Source organism: Chinchilla lanigera, unplaced genomic scaffold, assembly GCF_000276665.1.
Source record: "Chinchilla lanigera isolate Chin_1 unplaced genomic scaffold, ChiLan1.0 scaffold00026, whole genome shotgun sequence".
NCBI lineage: Eukaryota > Metazoa > Chordata > Mammalia > Rodentia > Chinchillidae > Chinchilla > Chinchilla lanigera.
In genome coordinates, this window is record NW_004955427.1 from 23977396 (window position 1) to 24001824 (window position 24429).

At 46.1% G+C, this 24429-nt stretch overlaps 1 protein-coding gene across 1 annotated transcript; it reads right to left on the reverse strand.

The window, feature by feature from the left end:
* Window positions 1–1684: 1684 nt before the first annotated feature.
* Window positions 1685–24232, reverse strand: Muc13 (mucin 13, cell surface associated). Its single transcript, XM_013515057.1, has 10 exons — window positions 24202–24232; window positions 20099–20221; window positions 18328–18434; window positions 15913–16154; window positions 11158–11303; window positions 7868–7990; window positions 7428–7554; window positions 6805–6842; window positions 4901–4985; window positions 1685–1949 (listed from the first exon to the last, which is right to left on the reverse strand). Exons 1-10 carry the CDS (start codon window positions 24230–24232, stop codon window positions 1772–1774), a joined length of 1200 nt encoding a protein of 399 aa, XP_013370511.1. The 3' UTR covers window positions 1685–1771.
* Window positions 24233–24429: the final 197 nt, after the last annotated feature.

A 24429-nucleotide genomic window follows, 5' to 3' on the forward strand; every position in this document is an offset into this window, starting at 1 on the left:
CCTCAAAAAACTGAGAGACATGTTTTTTTCCTGTCTTTTTGGGGTTAGGCCAAGTCACAAGCTCCCAGCTGTTAAAGGGTGTGGGAGAGACAGAAGTAGCATCCTTCTTCTGACCTGAGAGTGAACTTAAAGGTTAGCATGTTCTCCCTTTCTTGGGAGCTGCACAGCTGGTCAGTCAGGGTTCCCCAGGAGAACTAGGTCACACATCCACAAGCTGTCAGCTACAGAATAACATTCTCCAGGAACAAGTACGGTATTGTGAGGGACTCTCCTGTAGGTTGCAAATAGTGTTGGCCTGCCAGGAAAAAACACTACACCAAACCCAAATAAAACTAACCATTGCCAGGTGTGATGGTGCATGCCTGTAATCCCAGCACTTGGGAGGCTGAGGCAGGAGAATCGTTGCAAATTCAAGACCAGCCTGTGTTACAAAGTGAGCTAGCTCAAGGCCAGCCTGAACTACATACAGCGAGACCTTGTCTCAAAAAGACAAAACAAAACAAACAACTAACCATTGTCTAGGTGCTTTGTACGATTGGAGAAAAATCACCTATCTTGCAAGTGCTAACAGCATGTGTGAGCATTTAATTTCATAGATGCTTCTTTAGCAAGGAAAAACTTCCTTGCCCCACTCAGAGGCTCTGTTCAGAGAGGCCAGCAGGTGTCCAATGGTCAGGTCTATACCACACATGCTTCTCCAGGACCGTCTAAATTCTCAAAATAGTAGCTTATACAATGGGCTGGGGCTGTGGAGGTTCCACATTTTCATCATTCTAGACAGAAAGACAAAAAAGAGACAAAACTATGAGGGAAGATGCAGTCCAACAGAAACAGGAGAAAATTTAGACGCTAAATCATCAACATTGTTTAACTTCTTCACTTTCTTCCTATTCTTCCTTTTGTCTCTGTTTATTATTTTCAAGTATTTTGTTCTTTCTTCCTTTTCTTTTTCAGTGCTAGGGTTTGAACCCAGGGCCCCATGCATGCTAGGGAAATGTCCTACCACGGAGCCACACCCTCAGCCTTTTCTTTTAAAAATCATTTCTTTTGTTGACTCTCTTCCATTCCTTACCTCTTTCCTGGCCCCTTGTCCTTCTTCTCACCAACATCTTTTCTTTGCATCTCAGCACCCCATCCCTCCCCCTATGGCCACCTGTCACAGGCTTCCCCATTTCCGCATTTCATTGAGTCAAAGAGAACAGTGGCAGCTATGGTTATCCAGTACAAATCTGTGAGCAGAGCTATTCTTCTCCCAGTCCTCCCAAGGGAAGTGAAATATTACCACCCAAGGTGCCTTATCTCTTTAGAAACATACTGTTTTGCCCTGAGGTCTGGAGGGAGAAGAAAGTCACCTTGCCACTGCCTGGCTGGCAAGGGTGCCACAGAACTGCCCCAATACCCAACAGTCCTTTCTGGGCCTGACCTGGGACCTAGGTCCTCACCAGTTTAGGCCAGAGCCAGGCCTGCAGCAGCTAACTGCAAAGGACCTCCAGGCACTGGAAGCTGCTCTTTTTATAGATAAGCAAATAGAAGGCCCAAGAAATTAAGTGATGGGTTAAAGTCACATAGATGGTTAGAGTTAGGAACTAAGTGGTGGCTACTTATACTAGTGGTAGACTTTTTCTCATTGAGCTTGGTTTTTAACCAAGAGACAATAAGTCTGTGGGCAGCGAAGAGTTGATGAAGGTGCCCCTACTCTGCCCCGGGGCATTTCCCTGGGCACAACCCAACAGAAAGCCCCGACTCACCTAGCAGTAGGGCCAGGAACGCTTTACCGGCCTATGTAGGGATTTGAGAACTGATGGTCTAGGGAGGCCTTGGTCTTGACCTCGGGGAAGAGGCTGCCTTCAGCTCCCAGATTGCTGAAACCCGTCTGCTGCAGCCGCAGACTCTGGAAGTCATTCTCGATCAAGTGCTGCTCTTCGATGTTCTTCTTTCTGTTCCTTGATCTGTCATTAGTAACAAGAGTTGGGATCTGACAGTGGCAGAGAGTTTCTTGGAGTAAATGTTAATGCTTTTTAAAAATGTTTTTAAGTTTTAGTTATTGTAAATTGAGCTATGTGAGGTGATAAAAAATGTATGTAAAGTTTTAAAAAATGTATTACAGACACATGTAAAAAATGTATTACAAGACACACTGCTGTCAATCCCCCTCACAATATTCTCCCTCAAAAAAAAATATTCCCCCTCCCTTTGAATACACTTATCTTGTTGTTTTTGTCACTTTCCAGAGCAGTTGCAGAAGTCATTTTTCCTGAGTATCATTAGTTGCGCAGTCCCAGCTGCCTTGATGTTCTGAACTGATTCAGAACACTTACCTTTCATGGTCAGTTTGATTTTAAGGAAAAGTCCAAAGTCACATGGTGCCAGGTCCAGTGAATAAGGTGGATGAGGACACACTAATGCTTTTACAAGCTTGCTTTTCTGTTGGATGACAATGGGCAGCAGCGTTCACTGTAGTTTTGATCATACCTCCTCACAAAGACACTTGTGAAAGGAGTTCCAGAACTGCTCCCGAAAGTGACAAGAACGATGGGCTAAGTGTGTTTGAAGGAGCAGGTATTTTGAAGGGAATTAATGGCAATGTGTCTTTTACTGTAATAATTTTTCACTTTAACTATTTTTTTTTGTACTGGGAATCAAACTCAGCACCTTGCACTTGCCAGGCAGGCGCTGTGCCCCTGAGCTATATCCCTAGCACTGTAATAATTTGTAACACTTAAACACTCACCATATATTTCAATAACATGTATATGTATATATCCATCACCCAGATTTCCCAACTGTTAACACTGAAGCAATGAAGGCACTAAGTTTTGGACCTGACATGCATTAACCATAACCTCATTATTTTGCTCAGTGGAGATCTCTGAAGTTTAAGGACGATCTCCTTATAAGCTCTAGGATGTATGTGATCCAACATTAACATGCAATTTCAACAGCATCACTCCAGTATTGCTAATGATGTTAGTACTCTTAAGTGTACTTTCCATTTATTCCTAGAGATAACAATTGAAGTCAAAGAGAAATGATGACTCGTGGGATACAATTTTCCACTGAAGCAGAGCTGATGTCTGCAGAAGCAACTCTGTGAGGAAAATGAGTTCGAGATTCCAAGGTCTTGAAAGGACAACCAGGGTTTCTTGGAGCTGCCGGGGGTCCCAAGGGCCTGAAGGGGAGGTGCTGAAAGCCAAGCGCAGTACTGCAGTGGGGGCCGCATCTGCTCCCAAGTCACTCTGACTGTGAGCCTCCCCCCGCCCCACGCCCTGCTTCCCTCCTTCCCTTCCTTGCTGGCCCAGAGGACTCAGTCCTGCTCCTGCGGGGGCCTGGAATGCAGCCATTGCATCGACGACACTGCAGGGTGCGCTCCCACCTGCACTTCAGTCACTCAGCCCACGACTGTGGTGGCCAGCCCAATCCAGAGTCCCTGCCTTTTCACACTCCCTTGTCCAAAGTGGCTGAGCGCACACTTTCCCTCCCTACGACGTGGGTAAGAAAACGGAAACTTGGGCCGGGCGTGGTGGTGCACGTGTGTAATCCCAGCACTCAGGAGGCTGATGCAGGAGGATTGTTGGGGGTTCAAGACCAGCCTGGGCTACAAAGTGAGTTCAAGGCCAGCCTGAACTGCATAGCAAGACCCTGTCTCAAAAAGACAAAACAAAACAAAACAAAACAAAAAACCAGAAACCCCTGCTGTGATCCAAGAAGCTGGATGAGTAGCTGGGCAAGGAGCAGCTCTGGCTCTACAACCGGAAGAGGAGCTGAAAGGCATAGATGCCCCAGAGTTGTCTGCTGATGCTCACAGAACCGGTTCCGGCTTTGCTTTCTTTCCATTGAGTCTTGGGGAAGAGCTAACAGCAGAGTGGAATAAAAGAGCTGGGAGTGGTGGTGCACACCTGTAATCCCAGCAATCAGGAGGTTGAGGCAGGATCACTGAGAGTTCGAGGCCAGCTTGGGCTACATCGTTATTTCAAGGCCAGCCTGAACTGCATAGCGAAAACTTGACTCAAAAAACAAACAAAATAGAGTAAAAAGCGGTGGGGAGAGGGAAGAGACAACAAAAAATATTCTAGGGACCTTAAATCTCTCTATCCTCTAATTCTAGTGGGAAAATACCCATTCTGCCAAAATAAAAGGTCTGAACTAAATGTTAGGAAAAAGTATGCAGCTTGTTTTTAGTAAAGTGGATCCAACGGTGTATGAGGGACGGAGATGGGGTGACAGCACCCTCTCCCTGTTAACAGCAGGAAATCCAGCCGGGCTAAATATTTGCTGAATAAAACAATGGGCCCTGCTCCCCTACTCCCCTTACGAGAAGAAAATTTAAGACACAGAGCTGAGAAACAGCCATGCTGATCTGATAAAACCTTTCTACTTTTTGAAAAACCTCAGGGTTTAGGTGAGTTTGATCTAGAATATTTGCAGCAGGATGCTGGGCAGGAAAGTGACTTGGTAAAAATTATATTTGATAACATTAGTGGAATTCAATATTGTTGCCAAAGAATCCTTCATGGTTTAAGAAAGTGATTGCTATGTCGTACTTTAGTATTAAGGAAAAGTGAACCTTAAAAATTAAAAAAAAACAAAAGGAGTCACAGCTATGTAATATCATTTAAAATATGGAAAACAGCTTGGAAGGATGTATACTAAAATGTTAGTTGCCTCAGTGTGGTGGGTTGAATAGGTAATTTTTTACTCTGCCCTTTTTATTTTTCTTTCTTTTTCCCCAGATTTTCCTCGATGGTCATTTAATTTCTACAGTCAGAAGAGAGTTCACGTAAGGAAAGCAGAGTGGTGGTGGAAGGAAGGCCTCCCCGCATCTCCCTCCCCCTGCCAGCAAAGGCGGGGTGTGCCTGGAAAACCCGTGTCCACCAGGAACAGGACGCCTCCATCCCCATACCTCATCGTGATGACCAGCACAATCCCCAGGCTGAGGACCAAGACGCCCAAAATGGTGCCCACAATAGTGAGGGTCAACTGAAACTCTGAAAAGGAAAAGCAAAGCGTAAGAACGGCCTTCGGCAGACTGGTCCCAGCTGTCCGCCGCGCAGGTCTGTGTGTCCCCAGGGATGCTCCGTGTGAGGAGGATCAGGCCGCCCCCAGAGCCAGGTTGGACAAGCAGCTCACACCCTTCAGCATCCCCTGCCTCGCCTAACCAGGCCTTCAGGACTCGGTCAGAAGAGGACGCCTGGCCGGATATAGCACCAGAACTGCAGAGGAGGCTGAGGGCAGAGGGCCCCTCCTGGGTTGTGTGGGAAGCGGATCCAGCTCAGGTCCACACCTGCCTCTTCACCTCTGTGCCTCTGCCCTCCACTCCCCCTTTCCTGAGGGACTTGGCCAGAGTTAAGTGTGTCCCTCATAGAGAAGCCACGGAGCCATTTGGTTTTGTCCTGTGGACTCTTCAGTCCAGAGGCTCATTCACAAGCATGCTCCTCCTCCTTCTGACAGGCGCTACGGACACTTCAAACACGGGGCTGAGATGGCCCAGGAGTGTAACATATGCACCAGCTTCCAGACGCCGAGTACCAAAAATGTGAACTAACTCATTTATACTCTTATATCGATTACATGTCAAGGTAATATTTTGGATAAGTTGGGTTAAATAGAATATGTTAATCAAATAAAGTTCACCTACTTCTACTTTGAAATTTTTGCCCGATTTGTTTTTTGTGTGGTTGTTTGTTTTTTGAGACAGGGTCTTGCTATGGAGCCTGGCTGGCCTTGAACTCACTATGTAGCCCAGGCAGGCCTTGAACTTGTGGCAATTTTCCTGCCTCAGCCTCCCAAGTGCTGGGATTACAGGTGTGCACCACCGTGCCCAGCCTTTCTTGTTTGTAAATTTTTGCTTGAAACTTTAAAAGTGTACTATGAAATCTGTGGCTCATACTATGTTTCTACTGAAATTATAGCTTGGGCTGCTCTAGATTGGCTTCTTCCTGCCACACCACTGCCACCCATATCATCTCCAACCTGGGTTCATAGGGCCACAGAATGTGAAATCCAGGAAGGACCCGAATGGTCAGGTCCTCTGGTGCCAGCCCTTATCTCTGTTTCCTTTTTTCCATTTCTTGGAGGTACTGAAGGCTGCACTGGGGCTCTCACACAGGTTAGGCAAGTGCTCTGGCACTCAGCTGCTCCCAGCCCCAAACCTCCCCATTAGCAGTTGTGGAAACTGAAGGCCCAGAGGAAGAAATGACTTAGCCCACCTGTCCTTGCTGCGGAAGGTGGCAGAGGGCCTCTATCAGGCCTGTCTCTGTCTGGTAGGAAGCTCAGGGTCAGTCCCTGCATATTGAATCACTGAGCTTTAGTTTGCTATATAAACTTTTAAGTAGTTTAACATTTAAAGTCAGTACTGCCCCAGTCCCTTGGGGACGAGGCACGGGAGAGAACGAAGAAACTGAATTCGCAGCATGTCCCAAGCCGGTGAAGAACCCTGGGGCAAGGAGGATTTGAGCATTTCAATTACTTGCTCCTAGCTTTGTTCTCCCACAAGCACTGATTTTGAAATGTCCCTGTCTTTTATTATTAGGAGGGGCAGAACATTTGTATTTTGGCAGACAGGGCATCAGGATAGCAATTTGGGTTGCCCTGCAGCCCACCCTCTGCCTGGGGTCCCGAGGTGGAGCGGCTGCTTCCTGCAACCCCAGGGTGAGCGTGGGAGGGGCAGCCCATGGGGCAAACCGCAGGCTGATTTCTCCCTCCCTGAAGGAAGCCAGAGACTTGGGTGGGCTGGGCAGGAGTTTGGATGAGGTTCATGCTTATTACTTTAGAACGGATTTATAATAGCCAGACTTCGATACTCACGGTCCTCACAGTCCATCCCACTGTAACCAAATGGACACCTGTAAAACAGTGAGCAGCCAGAACCTGTTAGAGACCCCACAGGCAGCAGGGTAGACCCCCAGCCTCCACGTCTCCCCTCCATCTTCTTCTGTTCTGCCCTGTCTTTCTCCTTCTTTTCCTCTTGTCTTCTCATGCTCCCACAACTGCAGGTGAGCACCTCCCGCAGGGCTCCGGGAGGCACAGGGCTGTCCCATCCCACTTGGTCTCTTTTGCTACTGGCTGAACATTTTGCTACCCTCTGAACTCCAGGAGGACTCAGCCACTCAGGTGAGGCTGAACCCCAAAAGGATGGACCCTGTCCGGGGGTGGCACCCCATGGCTCTGCCACCAGCTTACTGCCTCACCTGAACACGGGTGACCAGTACGTTTCTGACAGAGGCTGTGTGATCGGTACCACGTGGTGTGGTTGGATCCTGGCACACAGAGAATGCTCAGAGGGTAACGAAGAAGATGCTGCTGCTCTGTCTATGACCTCTGCTGCCTTCCCTGCTTCCTGACTCCAACCCCGGCGTACGTGACGCAAGTTCTGTCCTTTCCGCCTAGCTCCAGTCACAGCAAGATCGAAACAGGGCGGTTTCTCTTACTTTTGGCAGTTGTTACTAGCCTCTGCCTTCTTGTAGCCGGGAAGGCAGGTGCACTCCAGCTCCCCAAAGCTCTTCTTCAAGCACTGCTTTTTGTTCTCCGCTCTGCAGTCTTCAGAACACTGTAAAGCTTCGAAGCAGAGTACTTGCTAAGTAACTTTCAGGAACAACCTCTTCCAACTCAATGGGATGGAATATAAATTTAACGAGATGCTCACTGGCTCACGACCTGCCCTTATGAAGCCACCCATAGGCAGCCTCAGCAGCTCCTCATCAAGACCCCTCTAAAGAAATCTTCTAAGAATAGTCATGTCTATGTCTGAAGCCCATTGCGCACCACTCAGTCTCTGAAATACACCTGGAGAGTCCAGCAGTGATGTTCTTGTTTGGCCCGTGCAGAAGACGAATTGTGAAGAGCATGCAGAAGCAGGTGGAACACTTACCAAGACAAAAAGGGGACTGTGGGGAAGGTCTCTGCAGCCCATCTCTACACCGGCAGTTTAAAGTACTGCTGCAATTGTCTTGATGAACATCTTCACAACCATAATATTCACACAGATTTTGCGCTGTAGGAGACACAGATTATTCAAAAATACATTTGGCAAGATAATACAGATGATGCTTTTTTTTTTTTTAAAGAGCAGAATATATTTATTGAGGGGGAAAAAAAGCTTCTGTCCGAGGGAGGGACAGAAGAGGGCCCAAGTGCGTTGCCCAAGACTCTGTCTTTTCTAGGGACTTTCATAGAGCAAAACCACAAGGTGAGGCAGGTCCATGGTAGGCAAAAATGGGAAATCACAAGGTGAGTACGAGGTGGGACAAAACTATGGTCAACCAATAAGAATTGTTTAGGTAAAACTGATTAAATTGGGATCAAATGGGGAAGCGAGTCACATAGCAAGCAGGCATGAATACAGAACAGGGGCTTTTCCTGCAAGGGTTTGGGTCAGCGGCTCTTCAAGGTGATCTACCTATTTAGAATATGAATCCCTGATGTCAATTCCTATGGAGGTACGTGGGTGCATTTGTTTAGTCCTTTGTCTTGAGGTCTGGCCCACAGTAAGTACATTTGCAAAGTATCTTGTGGTCCATATTGGCTCCTTCGAGGGCCTGGCCCTGTCTGACTGCCTATAATATTTCTATCTAACTCAGTTGCCTATAACATTCCCCCCTCTGAAGAAGTAACCCGAACTGCCATGAGGGAGTAATGGGCGATAATCGCTCTAGCTCAGGTAAAGTCATTTGTGAAAGTGCTCCACTCTATCATTGTTATGCTTTGCCTTTTAACACATTTTGGGAGTCCATAAATGAGAATGTGGGGCATTCTGAAAGCCAGTGCCCCAATCCTTTCTTCCATGACTCTTTCCTTATGTTATCAGTTCACATCCATTCCATCCAGTGCAATGCAACTAGGCTCAAGTTGACAATTTCTTTTGCACCTGTCTTTGCGCTAGGTTCCGTAAGTGGCACAGAAATCATTTAACTCTGGGGTTTCATCATTGCAGAGTTACACCAAACAACTCACTGTTCCGTTCTAGGGTTTGTGGTCCAGACTTTGAAGACAATGAAAATTCAGTAGCCCAAGTAGCCAAGATACCATCCAGGAAAAGGTGGGAATTAGGTAAGTCTTCAAAGATGGAGAAGATTGAAACAATTAGAGGAGAGACAAAGGCTGTTTAATTGGAGTAAAGAGTTATCAAAAGAAGCACAGAAATCTTGTCGGATTTATGGAGTTGTGTGTTGTTGGGGTTTTTTTTGTATCAGGAATCGAACTCAGGACCTTGTGCTTGCAAGGCAGGCACTTATGCCACTGAGCTATATCTCCAGATAGTTGTACTTGGGTAGGGGAGAGGTAGTGTGGTGAGCTGAGAGAAAACTAGAGCTCCTGGCTTTGCCGGTTATTGCCCATGGACTCTCTATTCCATCATTTGATTTTGGGTGGAGTCCAAGTTCCCTTCATTCCCTTCATTCCCTTCCCATAGTTATGGGAACTGAGTGAGCTCATATCAATGATAGCGCCTATTACAGGATCCTCAACAAATCCTCATTCTTTTGCTCACTGAGAAGTATGGGATTTTGAATGTCAGGCTCAGGACAAGGAATTTTATTCTATCACCCAACAATCCTTGGGAGATTTTGAGCAGGAGCACAGCATGAGAAAGATATCTTTTAAGAATAACAGTCTATAAATGGACTAGAAAGCCTGAGGGTTTAAAAAGAAGAATCTGAGAGTAGATTAGGGGGAAAGAAAAGCAGGTAGGAAAGTGGTGCTACTGCTCTTTACTAAATATCGCAAGCCACAACTAACCTTCTTTCCTCACCTGCAACTTGAAAAGTGTCTCCAGTTAAGAGTCTAGAGGAAGATTTTATGCCTTTGAGTACAGGAGTATGTTTTAGCCATTGAAGCTGGACAGCAGAAGAGGTATTTGTCTCTACAAGTTATAGGACCCTGGCTTCCATTTTCCTGGCATTTACGCTCTTGTGGTATCTCTAGAGGACAGCATTTGGCATTTTGTTAATGTGTCTAAGAATGAATGCCAGGTGTCACGGTGGAGGGAGAAGTCATGGGGAGTTGTCTGAAAAGTAAATTTTAGCGCTGGGGCCAAATGGTTTCAATTACACCATGGCTTGTAGCTAAGGCAATCTCTCAGCAGAGCTCAAATGAGAGAATTTCTTGGGCAGTTTGAACACTATTTTAAGGAAAACATGGACTGTGCTCAGCTGCCAACCACCCTGAGTGGCCAGAGCCTATGCTTATGGGGACAGTCAACTTCTTTACATTTGCTATAAGTCTCAACTAGCCCAAAGCAAAGTGTGTCACAAGGACCAAGGGACAGAGATTCTGATTGCATGAATTGTTACTCTGGGTAAAATTCTGACCTCAACCAGAAGGCAGATAAAAGCAATGGGTCCCTTGGGAGACGAGGACCAAGTGGCAGCCAGAGAAAGAGAGAGGGATCCATGTCCTCTACTAGGGCCCTTCTTCTGGTACCCTTAGTTTGCTTCTGTGACCTGCTTTGATCACTAGGATGATTATAATGTGATATAAGCAAAGCTAGAGAAACACTTGTAAATTGAACTTTACTCCCTTCCCTCTCATGAAGAAACAGGCCATCCATGGAATCCTCTGAGAACAGCCAGCCCCCCACTGATCTAACCACTAACAGCAGATGCTTAAGTGAGCCCAGCAGAGCTCAGCTAAGCCTGGCCTAGACCAAAGAACCCTCCAGCTGAACCCATCTCAAGTTCTGACTCACAGAATTACGGAATTGCAATAAAGAAATAGTGGTGTGTTAAGCCACCAAATTTTCTGATGGCTTATGACTGAGCAGACCCAGCTGCACTGTTATAGCCGTTACAGCTGCACTGGGGGCTTGCAGGTCAGATGGAAAGTGGGAACAGAATAGGTAAAACTTTCTGTTTCAGTTGGAAAGCTGTAATTCCATATAAAATGCTTTGATTCTCATTTTCCCATGTTCTCCTGTCCAGAGATGACTTGTCTGGTCACTTGTGTCTTGCAAGGGAGGAACCAACTAATCACTCTGAAGACATGGGAGGTGGCTAGAAAGGAGTAGAAGGCAGGTGAGAGAGCAAAGAGAGAGGCGGGGATTAGTTAAAAGAAAATCTAGAGACATCTGTTGATTCAACTATGTAGTGTACATATAACAGAAAGATTTACAAATAGGAGGATAGATCTTAAGGTAAACTTGGAGTAAAATTATCCAATACTTACGTGAATATTCTGAAATGTTCTTGTGGTTTTCAATTTCTTTATCAATTTGAGCAGATATACTTGTCTCACTTTCAGTTGTATTCTGTTCAAAAATGTTCACTACTCTTACAGACACCCTTACAGATTTTGCTTGTAGAGAAGATGTGCTAAAAATAAAATAAATAAATCTGTCACTAGTGGAATTGAGTGGAAGGGCCAAGAAATAGAGTTTCAAGCCTCTAAGATTCCCGAATCTCCCAGCCCTTGTCCTGACTCACTGTTCTGTCTCTATAATTGGGACCCCTATGGAGGCCCAGAGCTAGGAGACCACGTCAGAGATCGGCGTTGGATGTGTGTTCAGAGGACAGCTACAGCAAAAACAGTGTCCTGCTAGAAGATAGTGAGGAAACTTGTGGACAATCATTTTTAGCATCTAGGAATCTGCAGTGAACCCGGGCTAGAATGAGTACATCTGAATGGCAAGTTGTCACTTTCTATAGGACAGCAAGGATGGGTCTGTTAGCTATTACATCAGATGCTTACTCTGAGAGAGACAGAGGGGTGTGTACTGCTCCTTGCATCTAGAGAGAGCAGTAAGCAATAAGACAGAGCCCAGGCCACTCCCAGAAAGGGCCAGGGAGTCAGCAGGTGGCCTCACAGTGACCCTGATTGGGGCCGAATGCATGTGGCCCAAGGAGAATGAAACAAAGAGGAATGCGCAGAGTGAAACATGGGCAGCGAATGCCAAGTACCCTACCAAATGCTGAATGCATGCTGCAGCAAGGCGCTACACAGTTTCCCGCTCTCTAATCAGCACTGCAGTTTGAAGCGCTAAGAAGTGCTAACGTTCTAATCAGCCAAAGGGAGGCAAGTGATACAAGCTCTAAGAAGAAGAAAAAAAGGACATTATAAATTTCTTTCCTGTTTGACTTGTGACTCTGTGCATTTTTTTCTGAGACAGGGTCTCTCTATGTAGGCCAGACTGGCCTTAAACTCACTATGTAGCTCAGGTTAGCCTCAAACTCATGGCAATCCTCCTGCCTCAGCCTGAGTGCTGGGTTGACAGGTATGCACTACCATGCCCGGCTGTGGTTCTGTGCCTTTAGGCCTCAGGATGTATTTCTGCTTTCTAAATTTTTCTATGCTCCATTTTGACTTTTAAAATAGAGAAACTTAAAAACATATCCAACCTACTTGGGAAATGTTTATAGCCAGTATTGGATCCTCAGAACAATCAAAAAAGAAAAAAAATCCAAAACTTGAACCAAATTCCACTTTGAGGGATAATTACCTCAAAAAGACATCCAAAAAATTAACCAGAAGTTTAATTTTCACATTTCTACCAGAATGTACTCATGTTAGGATTTGAGGGGTGGCAACGGATTATCTACATTAGTGAGAAGGAATATACAAGTTTTTCTATATTGCTTAAAAATGATCAGAAATCTATGGCATAATTTTCCACTGGGGCTAGAAAATACCATCCATAATATATTCATCCAAGAACCTGTTAGATTACACTCTAGCTCAGGAGAAAGACATTGAACCCCAAGATATTTCAAGGTAATGATGGTGCCATGGTCTATTTGAGGGAAAATGACTAGAATAGTAGAGTTGGCTTTAAGAGAGGAGGGCTAGACCCAAGCTTGCTGTAGCTTGCTGGTACAGCCCAAAGGTAAACATTTCTCTGAGCCTGAGTTTTTTCCTCTGTCCTAAGAGAAGTTTGGGAGAGAGAAATTCCAAGGATCCTTTCAGTTCCCACATTTGTATGGTAGGTGGAAAGCTGGAGCTGGAGTTTAAAAAATGCCCTCCTAGGCGAGACCCGTTTGTCCTGCATTGGCTCTGGAGGGAGGGAAGTAGTTCTCCATAATGCTGAGTCAACAGGTAAAAGCTGGCCTCCAGATTCCCTGGGCTCCCTTTCAGCAACTCCTTAGGCACAAAGGGGTGCCACAGCTTGGGGGAATCTGCCTCAGATGACTTTGGGACCAATTCTTGATCACATCACAGGGTCCCCTACTCTGAAATGAAACAGACGGTGCTGAAATTGGCTACCTGCTAGGGAACACAAGTGTAATGGTTGATACATTGTGTCAACCTGAGAAATCCAGAAGCTTAACTAAGTAATTCAGCAGTTCTATATCCTAGGGTATAGAGGACATGCCCTTACTGCTCCAGGATGCTGTTCATTGGGTCAACTTGGTAAGTTTGGAAGTTTAACTAAGTGGCTCAGCAGGGGGCCAGGGCCCTCATTTTGAGAGGAGAGCAGGGAGATGGTGTGGGTGTAAAGGATCCCCTTCCCCCTGGGTAGCCTGGGCACAATAAAAGGGAAATGGGGAAGGACTGATCTCTGGTTCTCTGGAGTAGCTCCAGTCTTCACTCTCAGCTTGGACGTCTTCTCTTGGCTTCCAGCACAGACTGTTTGGCTTACGCCTGGGACTCTTCAGCCTTCTGGCATAGGCTCTTCAGCCTTTTATTGCAATCCCTCAGCCTCCTGATACGGACTTGTATGGAACACTGCAGTGAGCCCCAGACCTTGGACTGAACCCTTCGATTTCCAGTGTGCAGACACCTTCTGCACACTTCCTCATCCAACTCTGTGGTGGTCATCGTAAGCCGATCTTGTAATTACTTCTACATTTGTATATCTTGTGTTATATCTGTTTCTCTAGTAAACCCTGACTGATGCATGCAGGGAATCTTCCAGCATGATCTCATTTACTCCCGAGGTTGCAGGGAGCCTGATCAGATTGTCCCTTCTGTACAGACAGGGTAATGAAGGTTCAGAGGGGTTAGCACTCCTGGGCCATCATTCAGCAAGCACAGTTTTGGTTGACTCTGCCATCCCTCATGGTTTTTGTTCTAATCCTGTCACCACATATGATCGTGTACCAGCTATTATCCACTAAACCCTAAAACATTTCACAGCCCTCAGCTGCTGTCTGCTGTGCCTCCATCTCCAGAGCCCTGTGCTTGGATCGAGAGCTTCTCTGTGTGCTGCCAGGCCCTCCCTGGGCCAGCACGGCCTCTCCTGTCTACGAACCAGACTTGTGCCCGTGCAGAGCAAGCTTGAAGTCACCACCTTCCGAAGGCTGGTCTGAAATGTTCACACACACACGTGCATGCAACGTGCACACAGACACACACACACTCTCATCTCTCAGCACCCACTGGAGATTGGTTCGGGATGCCCCACAGATCCAAATCTAGGGATGCTCCATCAAGTGTCTTCTATAAAATTAGATACTATTTGCATACAATTGACACATATCCTTTTGTATCCAGAAAATCCTTTCCAGATTAATTTCATACTGAGTACAATGTAAATGCCATGGAAATGCTTGTTATGCTGTGCTGTTTACAGATGCAATTTTTTAAAAAAACCCTTGCGACCTGCAGTTGGTTGAATCCTTGAATGTGAAACCCATGCACACAGAGGACCAGTCATCTGTACATATGTTTTATCCTATTCCACAAATGGTTGACATAGCTTTTAGGAAAAAATACAATAGTAAAACTTAGAACATAAATACTCCATTGCACTGCTTTCTCTGGACAGCTTCGTTCATCCTGGAGCATTCTTTTCTCTCAGCCCTGAGCTTGCATGTTAATATGCTCCAGAGAAGGCTGAGGTGGAATTGCGAACTTCCTGAGAATCCTCTGTCTCTTTAGGTCCTTATGTAGCACCCAGCTCTTGTCAGCACTTAAGGTGCTCAATAAACACTGTTCTGACAGCAGAAAGAGCTCATGATGTGTCCCTTGGTAGCCAGGTGTGTGACTTGGGTGTCCCATCTCCTCCTCCTTCACCCCCACAAGGAAAGAGATGGCTGTGAGCTACCCAGAGCTACCCATCCCCTGCCTGCCTCCGAAGTGCCCCATCCGTCTACAGCACACTTACCTTACTGAATGAAGTACAGTCTGTTTGTAATCTGTGCCGACAAATGCGTCTTGAAACTGTGGGTGAGAACAGATTTAACAGTAAGTTGAAAAAAAAATTAAAGCGTTTCCCTACCTAGGTCTTAACACAAATTTGTAAACTCATTTTTATAAATATATATAGCATCTCAGAACAAATTACTTGCTGTTGACATGGCTGCTAATGGTAATCCTTGCTGTAAAGTGTAAGAGTCTAATATAAGTCAGTGTTATCCAGGCGAAAGATGGAAAACACTTCATCACATCAATGTTTTTACTCTTAAAAACAAGGGGACAGTTTATTCAGTTTGTTGTCAGTTTCGAATAGTACTTGCTAGTCTGATCTATACACGTGCTTCATGCATTCATCCGTCACCCAGGAATGTCTATTTACTAACTGCCTCCCTGGCCCAAGGCATGCTAGGGGGCATTCTGGTCATCAACCGCACAGTCCCAGCCTCACGATCCAGTTGGGGGAATCACACCCAGGAGTGCCATAGAGAGAGATGGGCTACGCTGAAGTCCAAAGAGACTCTTCCTGTCACGGAGGACCATGGAGGACTTCTGAAGGAGAAGGACCTGAGGTCAGTTGGTGGTGGCGGGACAGCCGTGAGGCTCAGGGGAACAGACTTAGTTGGGAAGAACGCCTAAAGTCAGCTCGGCCCGTTGTGTTCAACTGACCCTGACTTTTCTCGTTGGGGAGTATGCAGAACAGCAGCTCTCACGCCACGGGGCCACGGTGTGTACAGCAAGTTGGAGCACGTGCACCTGGCTCTGGGGGCACAGGTGGGTTATCTGGTGTGGGCTGTGTTCTAGAAACATGTAGTTCAAGGTCACAGAGGGAGTGACTGTAGGTAAAGTTGCCCAGGCCGAGGTGGAGGTGGCTGCGGCTTCTGGTCAGAGCTTATGTCTTTGATGCCCAAAACAGGTTTTTCTCTTTCCTGTTCCGCAGCTTCATCTACTTCCCCTCCTCTCTCCACCCTGGCCACTGCTGCTGCTGCACACAGGGCCATGCCCAGGAAACACGTGACACACACTGCGTGGATGGAAACTGTTCGGAACCAGGTCAGTGCAACCTTTTCATAGCCTACCGCTTTATTTTTCTCCTACAGGGACCCCACATCGTAGACTGACAACCAGTGGTATTAAAAAGATGTTCAATTTAAATTAAAAAAGGATATCTCTTTACTTCTAGCCAAATTCAGCTCAACTGGGTGTTCTAGTAGCCTTGCTGACCTTACATGCAGGATGCATCCAGATTTCTTTATACCCTGTTAGGAGCAAATGTGCTAGCTGACCTGGAAAGTTCTGCACCTCCCCTGGTAGCCATTGTCCCTAGAGTTCTCCTAATCCCGAAAATAAGCTTGAGGATTAGCGTCTGATGTAAAGATGTTCCCTGCCTCCCACCCCACCCTGGTCACCTGTGAGGATGCTGCATATACAGCTCTTAATCTGAGCGGCTGTAAGATAGGACAAGCAGTCATGAGCTAAGCAGATGGTCCTGACCAGCTCCAGTGCACAGCAGAGCCAGCAGGGGAGCCAGGGAAGTCTGTGGCCAGGCAGGCCTGGGTTCAAGTGCCAACCTCCTCACTCATCATCAGTTACTCATCTTTCTGACCCTCAGTTACCTCATCTGTAAAATGGGCACAGTAGCACTATCTCCCCTATAGGGCTATTTTGAGAATGAGAAACATCACACAGAGAATGTATAGCATCCAAGAGAGAAACTCTAGACTGTCCAGCCAGATCCAACCGGGGACAAGGGGACTCTGGAGATTCCCCTGGCCCGATCTGGGATGCTTCACTAAGTCTCCCAAGGAGACCTAGAAGGAGGTGGGTTTCTCCATTCTCCTAACTCCACACCGGGTGTGGCAAGGGTATCATGCCATCCTTCTGGGTTAATCATCTCTAAAGTTATAAACATGCTTCATCCCCACCGGCTTCCCCAGGCATGTTCAGACCTGGCTGAGATCAAGCCTCAAAGCCCAACTCTGAAGGCGAGGGCATGAGCCTTGGAAGGGGAGGGGGCTTTTGTGACCCTCAGACCCATGGGCAGATCTGGGGGCCTCAGTAGCCACAGTCCTCTGGAAGGCCACATGAGGCCACGCAGAGGAGCCCCGGGAAGAGGAATATGCGTATGTCACGGTCTCCAGTGCACTGAATATCCCTAAGCTGGCAAATACAAATGAGGACGCATATCCAAGATCAGAGGAAGCATGCAGCTGGGCCCTCATGCAGAGGGGGCCTGGCAGAGGGGCCAGCGTGAACCCCATGACCGGGTGCCCACAGCCCTCATCCCGGCCATGTCAGGGGCAGGCGCTGCCTCGGGATCCCTGGCTTCCGTTCTGTGAAGGCTGTCAGGTCATTCCCATAGCAATTGTTGACACACTACCAGTTCGAATAGCAAAGCTCTTTCGTAGGGATAGTTCCGAATTGAAAGGCGGCCCCACAGAATAAGAATTTAGTCTTTAAAGGTGTTTTTGCACCTAAAGTCTTAAGGCAGACTTGAGGCTGATTATTTGTCCCTTAGAAACTAAACTTTGAGGAAAACCAGCAGCAGCCCCAGGCCTGACACCTGCACTTCTGGAATAGAATAGGGATATCCTCTGCTTCCATGCTGATACCTTTGCTCACAGAGATCCGGGTGAAATGAAAACTGTGATTCAATATTTTTGACAATGGAAAAAAAGTAATGGATGCAAATTCAGATTTGGTTTCCTCTTCTAGATTTTTTTTTTAAAGCCAGACTGTTTGGAAGTTTATACAAATTTGAATGTAAAAAAATCTTGAAATTTTTCTCTCTTCCATGTTATTTTTTAATTCGTGCTGTTCTGGGAATCAAACTGGACTTCATGCATACTAAGCAGGCACTCTACCACTGCTTGCTTACATGACACACTCGGTCCAAAATCGTTAATGAATTAAGTAATTCATTTGTGGGGCCAGAGATTGAAGCCAGGGCATTTCATTTCACATGCTCGGCAAAGGCTCTACCACGAAGCTCCATCCCCAGCCCACTGGGCAGTCAGTTATTTTAAAACATCATTCTATTTCCTGTCCATTTCAAGCTAGATCGATCGCTTCTATAAGAAGCAGCACCACACAGCTGGAACAAGCTTCCTCTGCCACGCTGGGTGCCTGCTTCTGCGTGGGAGATATGAGGCGTCCACGGAGAGGACTGGGCCACAGGGGGACAGCGGCACGACCAGCGCCTCCCTCTGTGGCCCAGTGTGAGAACAGAGAATGTTTCCACAGAAAGGGAGGTGGGGAAATACTTACAAATGTAGTAATATATTGCCACAAGCTTTGATAGGCCAGAGAAGTTTCATCTTGCAAGTCAGATGTATCAGTTACCTCTACTGTAATCTCTCCAGGGAATGTCTTTCCTGAAAGTCAAACAAAGGTTTTCTTTTTTTTTTTTTTTTTTTTTGGTTTTGGTTTTTCTCCGGTACCGGGAACCGAACTCACGACCTTGCGCTTGCAAGGCAGGCGCTTTGCCGCTGAGCTAAATCCCCAGCCCCAAAACAAAGGTTTTCTATACTGTTTAATGTAAAGAGGGTCATTTCCATTTTGTTTTAAAATATAAATTATCTTTTTAAAGATTGGAATATTGTATGATAACACTACAAGGAGTCTGGAAATATTTTGACAGAGATATTCGTGATCTGACCCAAGCTGCACGACTATTTTTGTTCTGGTGTGTTCCTCCCCCCAGTTCACACCATTTTAGTCCCAAGTTGATAACATGCCCCACTTTTTTTTTTTATTTACTTATTATTAAATAAGAAGCAGTTTCCCAAATCATGCCCTTATCTTCATAACTATTGTTTTTATTTTATTTTATTTTTAAAAATTTATTTATTTTTGCCTTTTTGAGACAGGGTCTCGCTATGCAGTTCAGGCTGGGCTTGAGCTCACTTTGTAGCCCAGGCTGGCCTGAACTCATGGTAATCCTCCTGCCTCAGCCTCCTGAGTGCTGGGATGACAGGTGAGTGCCACCACACCGGGCAGATAGCTATCATTTTTAAAGACTTCACAGTATTCTACCAAGTATGTGTTCTCCTTGCTGTTGTGGTCATTTTTTGTTCTTGGACTTAGCTCTTCTACTTAAAAGGGAGGAAAGAGGGTGCAGTGAATACATCATGTATGAACCTTTTTTTTTTTTTTCTTTTTGACACAGGGTCTCACTATGCAGTTGAGGTTGGCCTTGAGCTCACTTTGTAGCACAGGCTGGTCTCAAACTTGCAACGATCCCCCTGCCTCAGCCTCCCAAATGCTAGGATTACAGGCGTGCCTGGCCGAATCTTTTTTTAGGGTCATTTACTTAGAGTAGATCCCAGAAACGAGATGATTTGTATTAAAAATTTGAATTTTGTTTGGCTTTTGGCACATCCCCAGTGTCTGCAGGCAGCACAGTGCACTTGCTCTGGCAGGGTGAGAGTTCGGATTGATGAAACAGAAGAACTGAACTCAGGCAGCCAGATAGGCCTCGGGCCTGCACGGAGCCAGGTGAGCTACCCTGCAGCCCTACGCCAGGGCTGTACTGCTGCTCTCAAAATCTGTTTCCAGAGCTGAGGGTCTTCTCTGTCTCCGTCATGGAGCAAGAGGATCCTGGGCCACAGAACTGAGCCAACAGCAAAAAACGAGGCTCCCAGGCCATGCTGCCTGCATCTCTGTCTCAGTGTCCCAGGCTGTAACAACACTTTGGAGACAAGTACCTTGAAGTCTCAAGGCCTTTGTTGTTTTCCAGGGGCTCCAATATCTACTGCTTTCCTTTGGGGTCCACAGCACGTGCTCTGGAGCAGCAGGCAGAAGGGATAAGCCCACTCAGACCTTATTCTCAAGTCTCACTTGATCCATCTCGTCTCCCACTGGCTTTCATGGGACAAAGACTGGAACCATTTCCCTACTGGGTGGCCTGTATGGTCTCCAAATTTTCTTCTACCTCTCCTATTCTGTGGAATATTTCATTACATCTCATTCTGAGTTTCCTATTCCACTTTAGGTGTGAGATTCAGAGGTCTGCCATGGTGCGCCCCTTGTAACTCACCTCTCAGACATGTGTCGGAGCTGAAGTAATACCCCTCCGTGCACAGGCAAATATATTCATCATATAGATTAACACAGGAAGCAACTGCTCCACAGGGGTTAGCATCGCAAAGCTTCTTAGGACCTTGGATGGAGTAGAAAAAGATTAGAAATCCACAGAAAAGACAGCGAACTATGCCTGGAAGCATATTTCCTAATCAGCGTGCCTCCCCCAGGCACTTTCCTTGGCTGTGTTACTCATATAGTTTGCCCTTAGAAGAGCTAGGACCAAATCCGTGCTTCCTACTTCTCTGGGAAGTCTTTGGCTGACATTTTGAAGCTGAGTGCTTGATGACAGCAAACATTAAAGGATGGTGGACAAAGGCCTGCTGGAAAGAGTAAGAGAAAAAGACAGTGGTCTCCTAATTCCACGGAGTCAGGAATCTTGAGATTTCCAGAGCTCCCCAGAACCTTGAGGCCTAACACTCAGGGGCCATTTGGATAAAGCCTTACATTTCTTAGGAAGGGGCGAATAAACATTTTATATGGAGGAATAGCCATGACATCCCAAAAAGAAACCAGGAGACATATTCTGGCTAAGCTCCCTGGTGTACATACCCACGAAGAAAGGAAGGGATCATAAAGGAGAGAATGTGGCTTTGACAGAGGCCATGAAGGGACACTACAGCCTGTCTTTCTGAGTGGATGGCTGGAGTCAGTGGTGAGAATAAGACTTCCACGGCTCCCACCCCACTGGCCGAGGCTCCTGAGACAGAAAGGCCCAGCGTCTTCCTCTCTCCTGAGAACAGAACAGGAAGTTCCGCCAGCGGCCATGTGGCGATCTTAGTTGGCCATTTTCTCCTTCTCTGTCTACTGCTATGATTCCGAGCTTCGATTTCACAATAGCTTAATAGTTTGACAAACTTTAGCACTGTCTTGAGATTCTTACAAATCTGTAGGTAGAAACTGTTCATTTTTTAAAAAGCTATCTAGGATATTAGATGTATAGCACTCTCTCTTGTGATGGAGGGAGAAGACACACATAGATACCACAAATTGATATGCACATGTACGTGTATTTGCACAGCTTGTCTCTGAGGGAGACTCAAGAAACTGGCCACAGAGGATGCTTCTAGGGAAGGACAGTAAGGGCCTGTGGGTTTAGGATGGGAAGGAGATTGAATTTTTTTTTCTTTTGCAGTGACGGGGACTGAACTACATTCCCAGCTCGGGAGATTTAATTTTCATTACATGTGCTTTTGTTCTGTTTGAGTTGCTTTTCCATAATCATGGTCCTAATTTTGTTTTACAAAAAAAAAAAAAAATTAAAAAATAGGGGTGTAGCTGGGATAGAGTGGTTGCCTGGCATGCATGAAGCCCTGGATTGCCTCCCCAGCACTGCAATCAATCAACCAATCAAAGTTCATTAAACACAGCAGTGCTGGTGAGAACACAGCAAGAGGAAATCTCATTCATTGGTGATGGGAATCGAACATGGCACAGGCACTTTGGAAAATGATTTGGCAGTTTCGTACAAAATTAAACATGCCAAGGTCAGGGATATCGCTCAACGGCACGGCACCTGCCTGACAAGCACGAGGTTCTGAGTTTGATTCCCAGTTCAAAAAAATTAAACATGCTTTTAACATATGACACAGCAATCATGCTCCTTAGGTCCATGCAAAACATTGCACGCAGATTTGATAACTGAGTTTTGTTCATGATTTTCAAAACTTGGAAGTAAATAAGATGTCTTTTATTAAGAAATGGGATGGACTATGGTATATCCCAACAATGGAATACTATTCAGCACTTAAAAATAAACTATCAAGTGATAAACAGACATGAAGGAAATGCATACTGCTAAATGAAAGAAGCCAATCTGAAAAGTCTAACTACCTGGTGATTCCAATTATTTGACATTTTGGGAAAGGTAAAACTACAGAGATAGTAAAAAGAAAATCAGTGGTTGACAGGGCTTAAGCGTGATGAACAGGAAATCAGAGAGGAATTTTAGGACTACTTGATATGATACTATCATAATGGACCCACTTGTACATTTATTCAAACCTATAAAATGTACAGTACCAAGAGTGAACACAATGCCAGCTACAGTCTTCATGCATTAACGATGTGGTGACATAGAGGCCATCAGATGTGCCCCTTGGTGGGCGATGTTCACAATGCCTATGTGAGGCGACAGGTGTATTGGAAATTCCTGTACTTTCCTCAATCTTGCTGTGAGTCTCAGACTACTCTATAAATAAAGTCTATTTAAAATTTTTTAAGGGAGAAAGAAGAATTAGACTGCATGGGACAAAAGGAGTCATACTTTGCTACCTCATAAACAGCAATAAGAACCATCTCCCTAACAAGGTTGGATGCTATTCTAAGTAAAATAAATAGCTTTTTGTTAAGGCCATTTTTTTTCGTCTTTTTTGAGACAGGGTCTAGCTATGCAATTCAGGCCGGCCTTGAACTCACTTTGTAGCCCAGGCTGGTCTCAAACTCATGGTGATTTTCCTGCCTCAGCCTCTGAGTGCTGGGATTACAGGCAGAAGGCCAATTTTTAGATGCAAGCATGATTTGGAAAATCCTAGGCAAGAAATTTGAGTCCAGCTCCTCTCTGGAGACCAGACAAATAACTAACTCTTGGTTGTGTTTTCCCTTTAGCAATGGAGGGCAGACTGGTTAGGTTATCCTGTAACTGAGAATTAAGTCACAGGATGTCACAGCTGGAAGGGATTTGGCTGCAATTTACTCCAGGTACATCTTACTACAAATGGGTACCGAGAGAGGACCGAGCCTCCTCACAGGCCGTGCTCAGGGTAGCGCAAGAATAGAGGAAGCTAGCTCGGTGTGGTGGCACATGCCTGTAATCCTAGCACTTGGGAGGCTGAGGCAGGAGGATTGTTGCAAATTCTAGACCAGCCTGGGCTACAAAGTGAGCTCATGGCCAGCCTGAACTGCATAGTGAGACCCTGCCTCAAAAAAAAAAAAAAGAACACAGGAAGCTGACTACCCCACTCTGGGGAAGACACTGGAAGCTCCCTCTCCTGTTCTAGCAGAGCTGATCGTAGATGTGCCCCATCTGACCTAGCCTGCAAAAAGGTCCCGTTAAATGTAAAAAAGGCTGGGGAACAGAGCTTAGATGCAGGCTCTGGGCTCTCTTTGCTTAACTGTCCGTCTCTTAGATCTAGCCGAGAACACCAGCAAAGCTATCAGAAGTGTAGAGGGACACCAACTTGCCCTTTGACCTTAGGCAAGGCAGTGCCCTCACTGAGCCTCAGTTTCCCCATCTGAGAGTATCATGGTTTATCTAGACTCTTGTAGCTTGGGAGTTTTAGGATTCTACCAGACCAGTGGCCAGTAAACTGTGGCTCATGAACCATGTCTGCCTAATTCCTGTTTTTGTAAGGTAAGCTTACTGGAACACATCCACACTCACCCGTTTATATGTTAACTACAGCTGCCTCGGGGTTAAAATGGCAGGGTGGAGCAGTTACAGCAGAGACTGAGTGGCCTATGGTGACGAATACATTTACTCTTTGGCCTTTGTTAATCAAGTTTGCAGACTCCTGCTTAGACCACACCTTGGGAAATGAGGCAGGTGGTTCCTTATTCAATAACTTTGGCTTAAGGTCAATTATCATCTCTTAGCACCCCAGAAAACACCTGTCCTTTGACAGCAGTCCTGCTCATCCTAGCACCGTTTGAACACTGCTGTGGTTTGGCTTCTTATCCCTTGGGCTCAAATTCCCTGGTTTGGCTCGGTTTCCACACTGGGAGCAGCCACTATCTTAACTTCAGGGTGGAACTGAATTCTTCCTTACGTACACCAGGGGCTGGACCACGTGGCTGAAGAGGCATAGCTTATTTAGAGCTGGTCTTCTCAGAGCAGCTGGAACTTTAGTAAAAGATGAACAGAAGGGAACCCAGGGAATCTTGTAGGGTTTCTGCCATCATTACTTGTCTTTATGATTCCAGGTTTAAACCCACAGTTCATATCCAAAGAAACCTAGGGTCTGTTGATGCCCACTTCCTCTCCTTACTGAGTGCACTTATCTGCCACGCACCCCCCTGTGACCACCCTCCCTGAGGAGGCTTTGGAGGAATCACACTTACCTGTGGTTCCAGTGGTTGTGTTGGTGGTCATTGGTAAAGATAGAATGGTGGTGGAAATCAGATCTTGGGGAAGTCCTGAAGTAGTGCTCCCTGAAGAACCACCTTGCATGGTGGACATCTCACTGGTATTAAGTACTGGAGAAGAAGTTATGGTTTCTGCGCCACTTGGAGGAGTATGTGTAGTATCTGGGGAGGGTCTAGATGCGTCCGTTGGGGAGGAAGTCTCAA

What these genes read in the sequence shown, in the direction of transcription:
- Muc13 (XM_013515057.1), bottom strand. Translation starts at nt 24,232, where the DNA reads ATGACCACCAACACAACCACTGGAACCACAG. An exon ending in CTCCGACACATGTCTGAGAG is followed by an intron (nt 18,435 to 20,098) that starts GTGAGTTACAAG and finishes TTTGACTTTCAG; the next exon opens with GAAAGACATTCCCTGGAGAG. An exon ending in GCTAGTAACAACTGCCAAAA is followed by an intron (nt 6,843 to 7,427) that starts GTAAGAGAAACC and finishes ACTGTTTTACAG; the next exon opens with GTGTCCATTTGGTTACAGTG.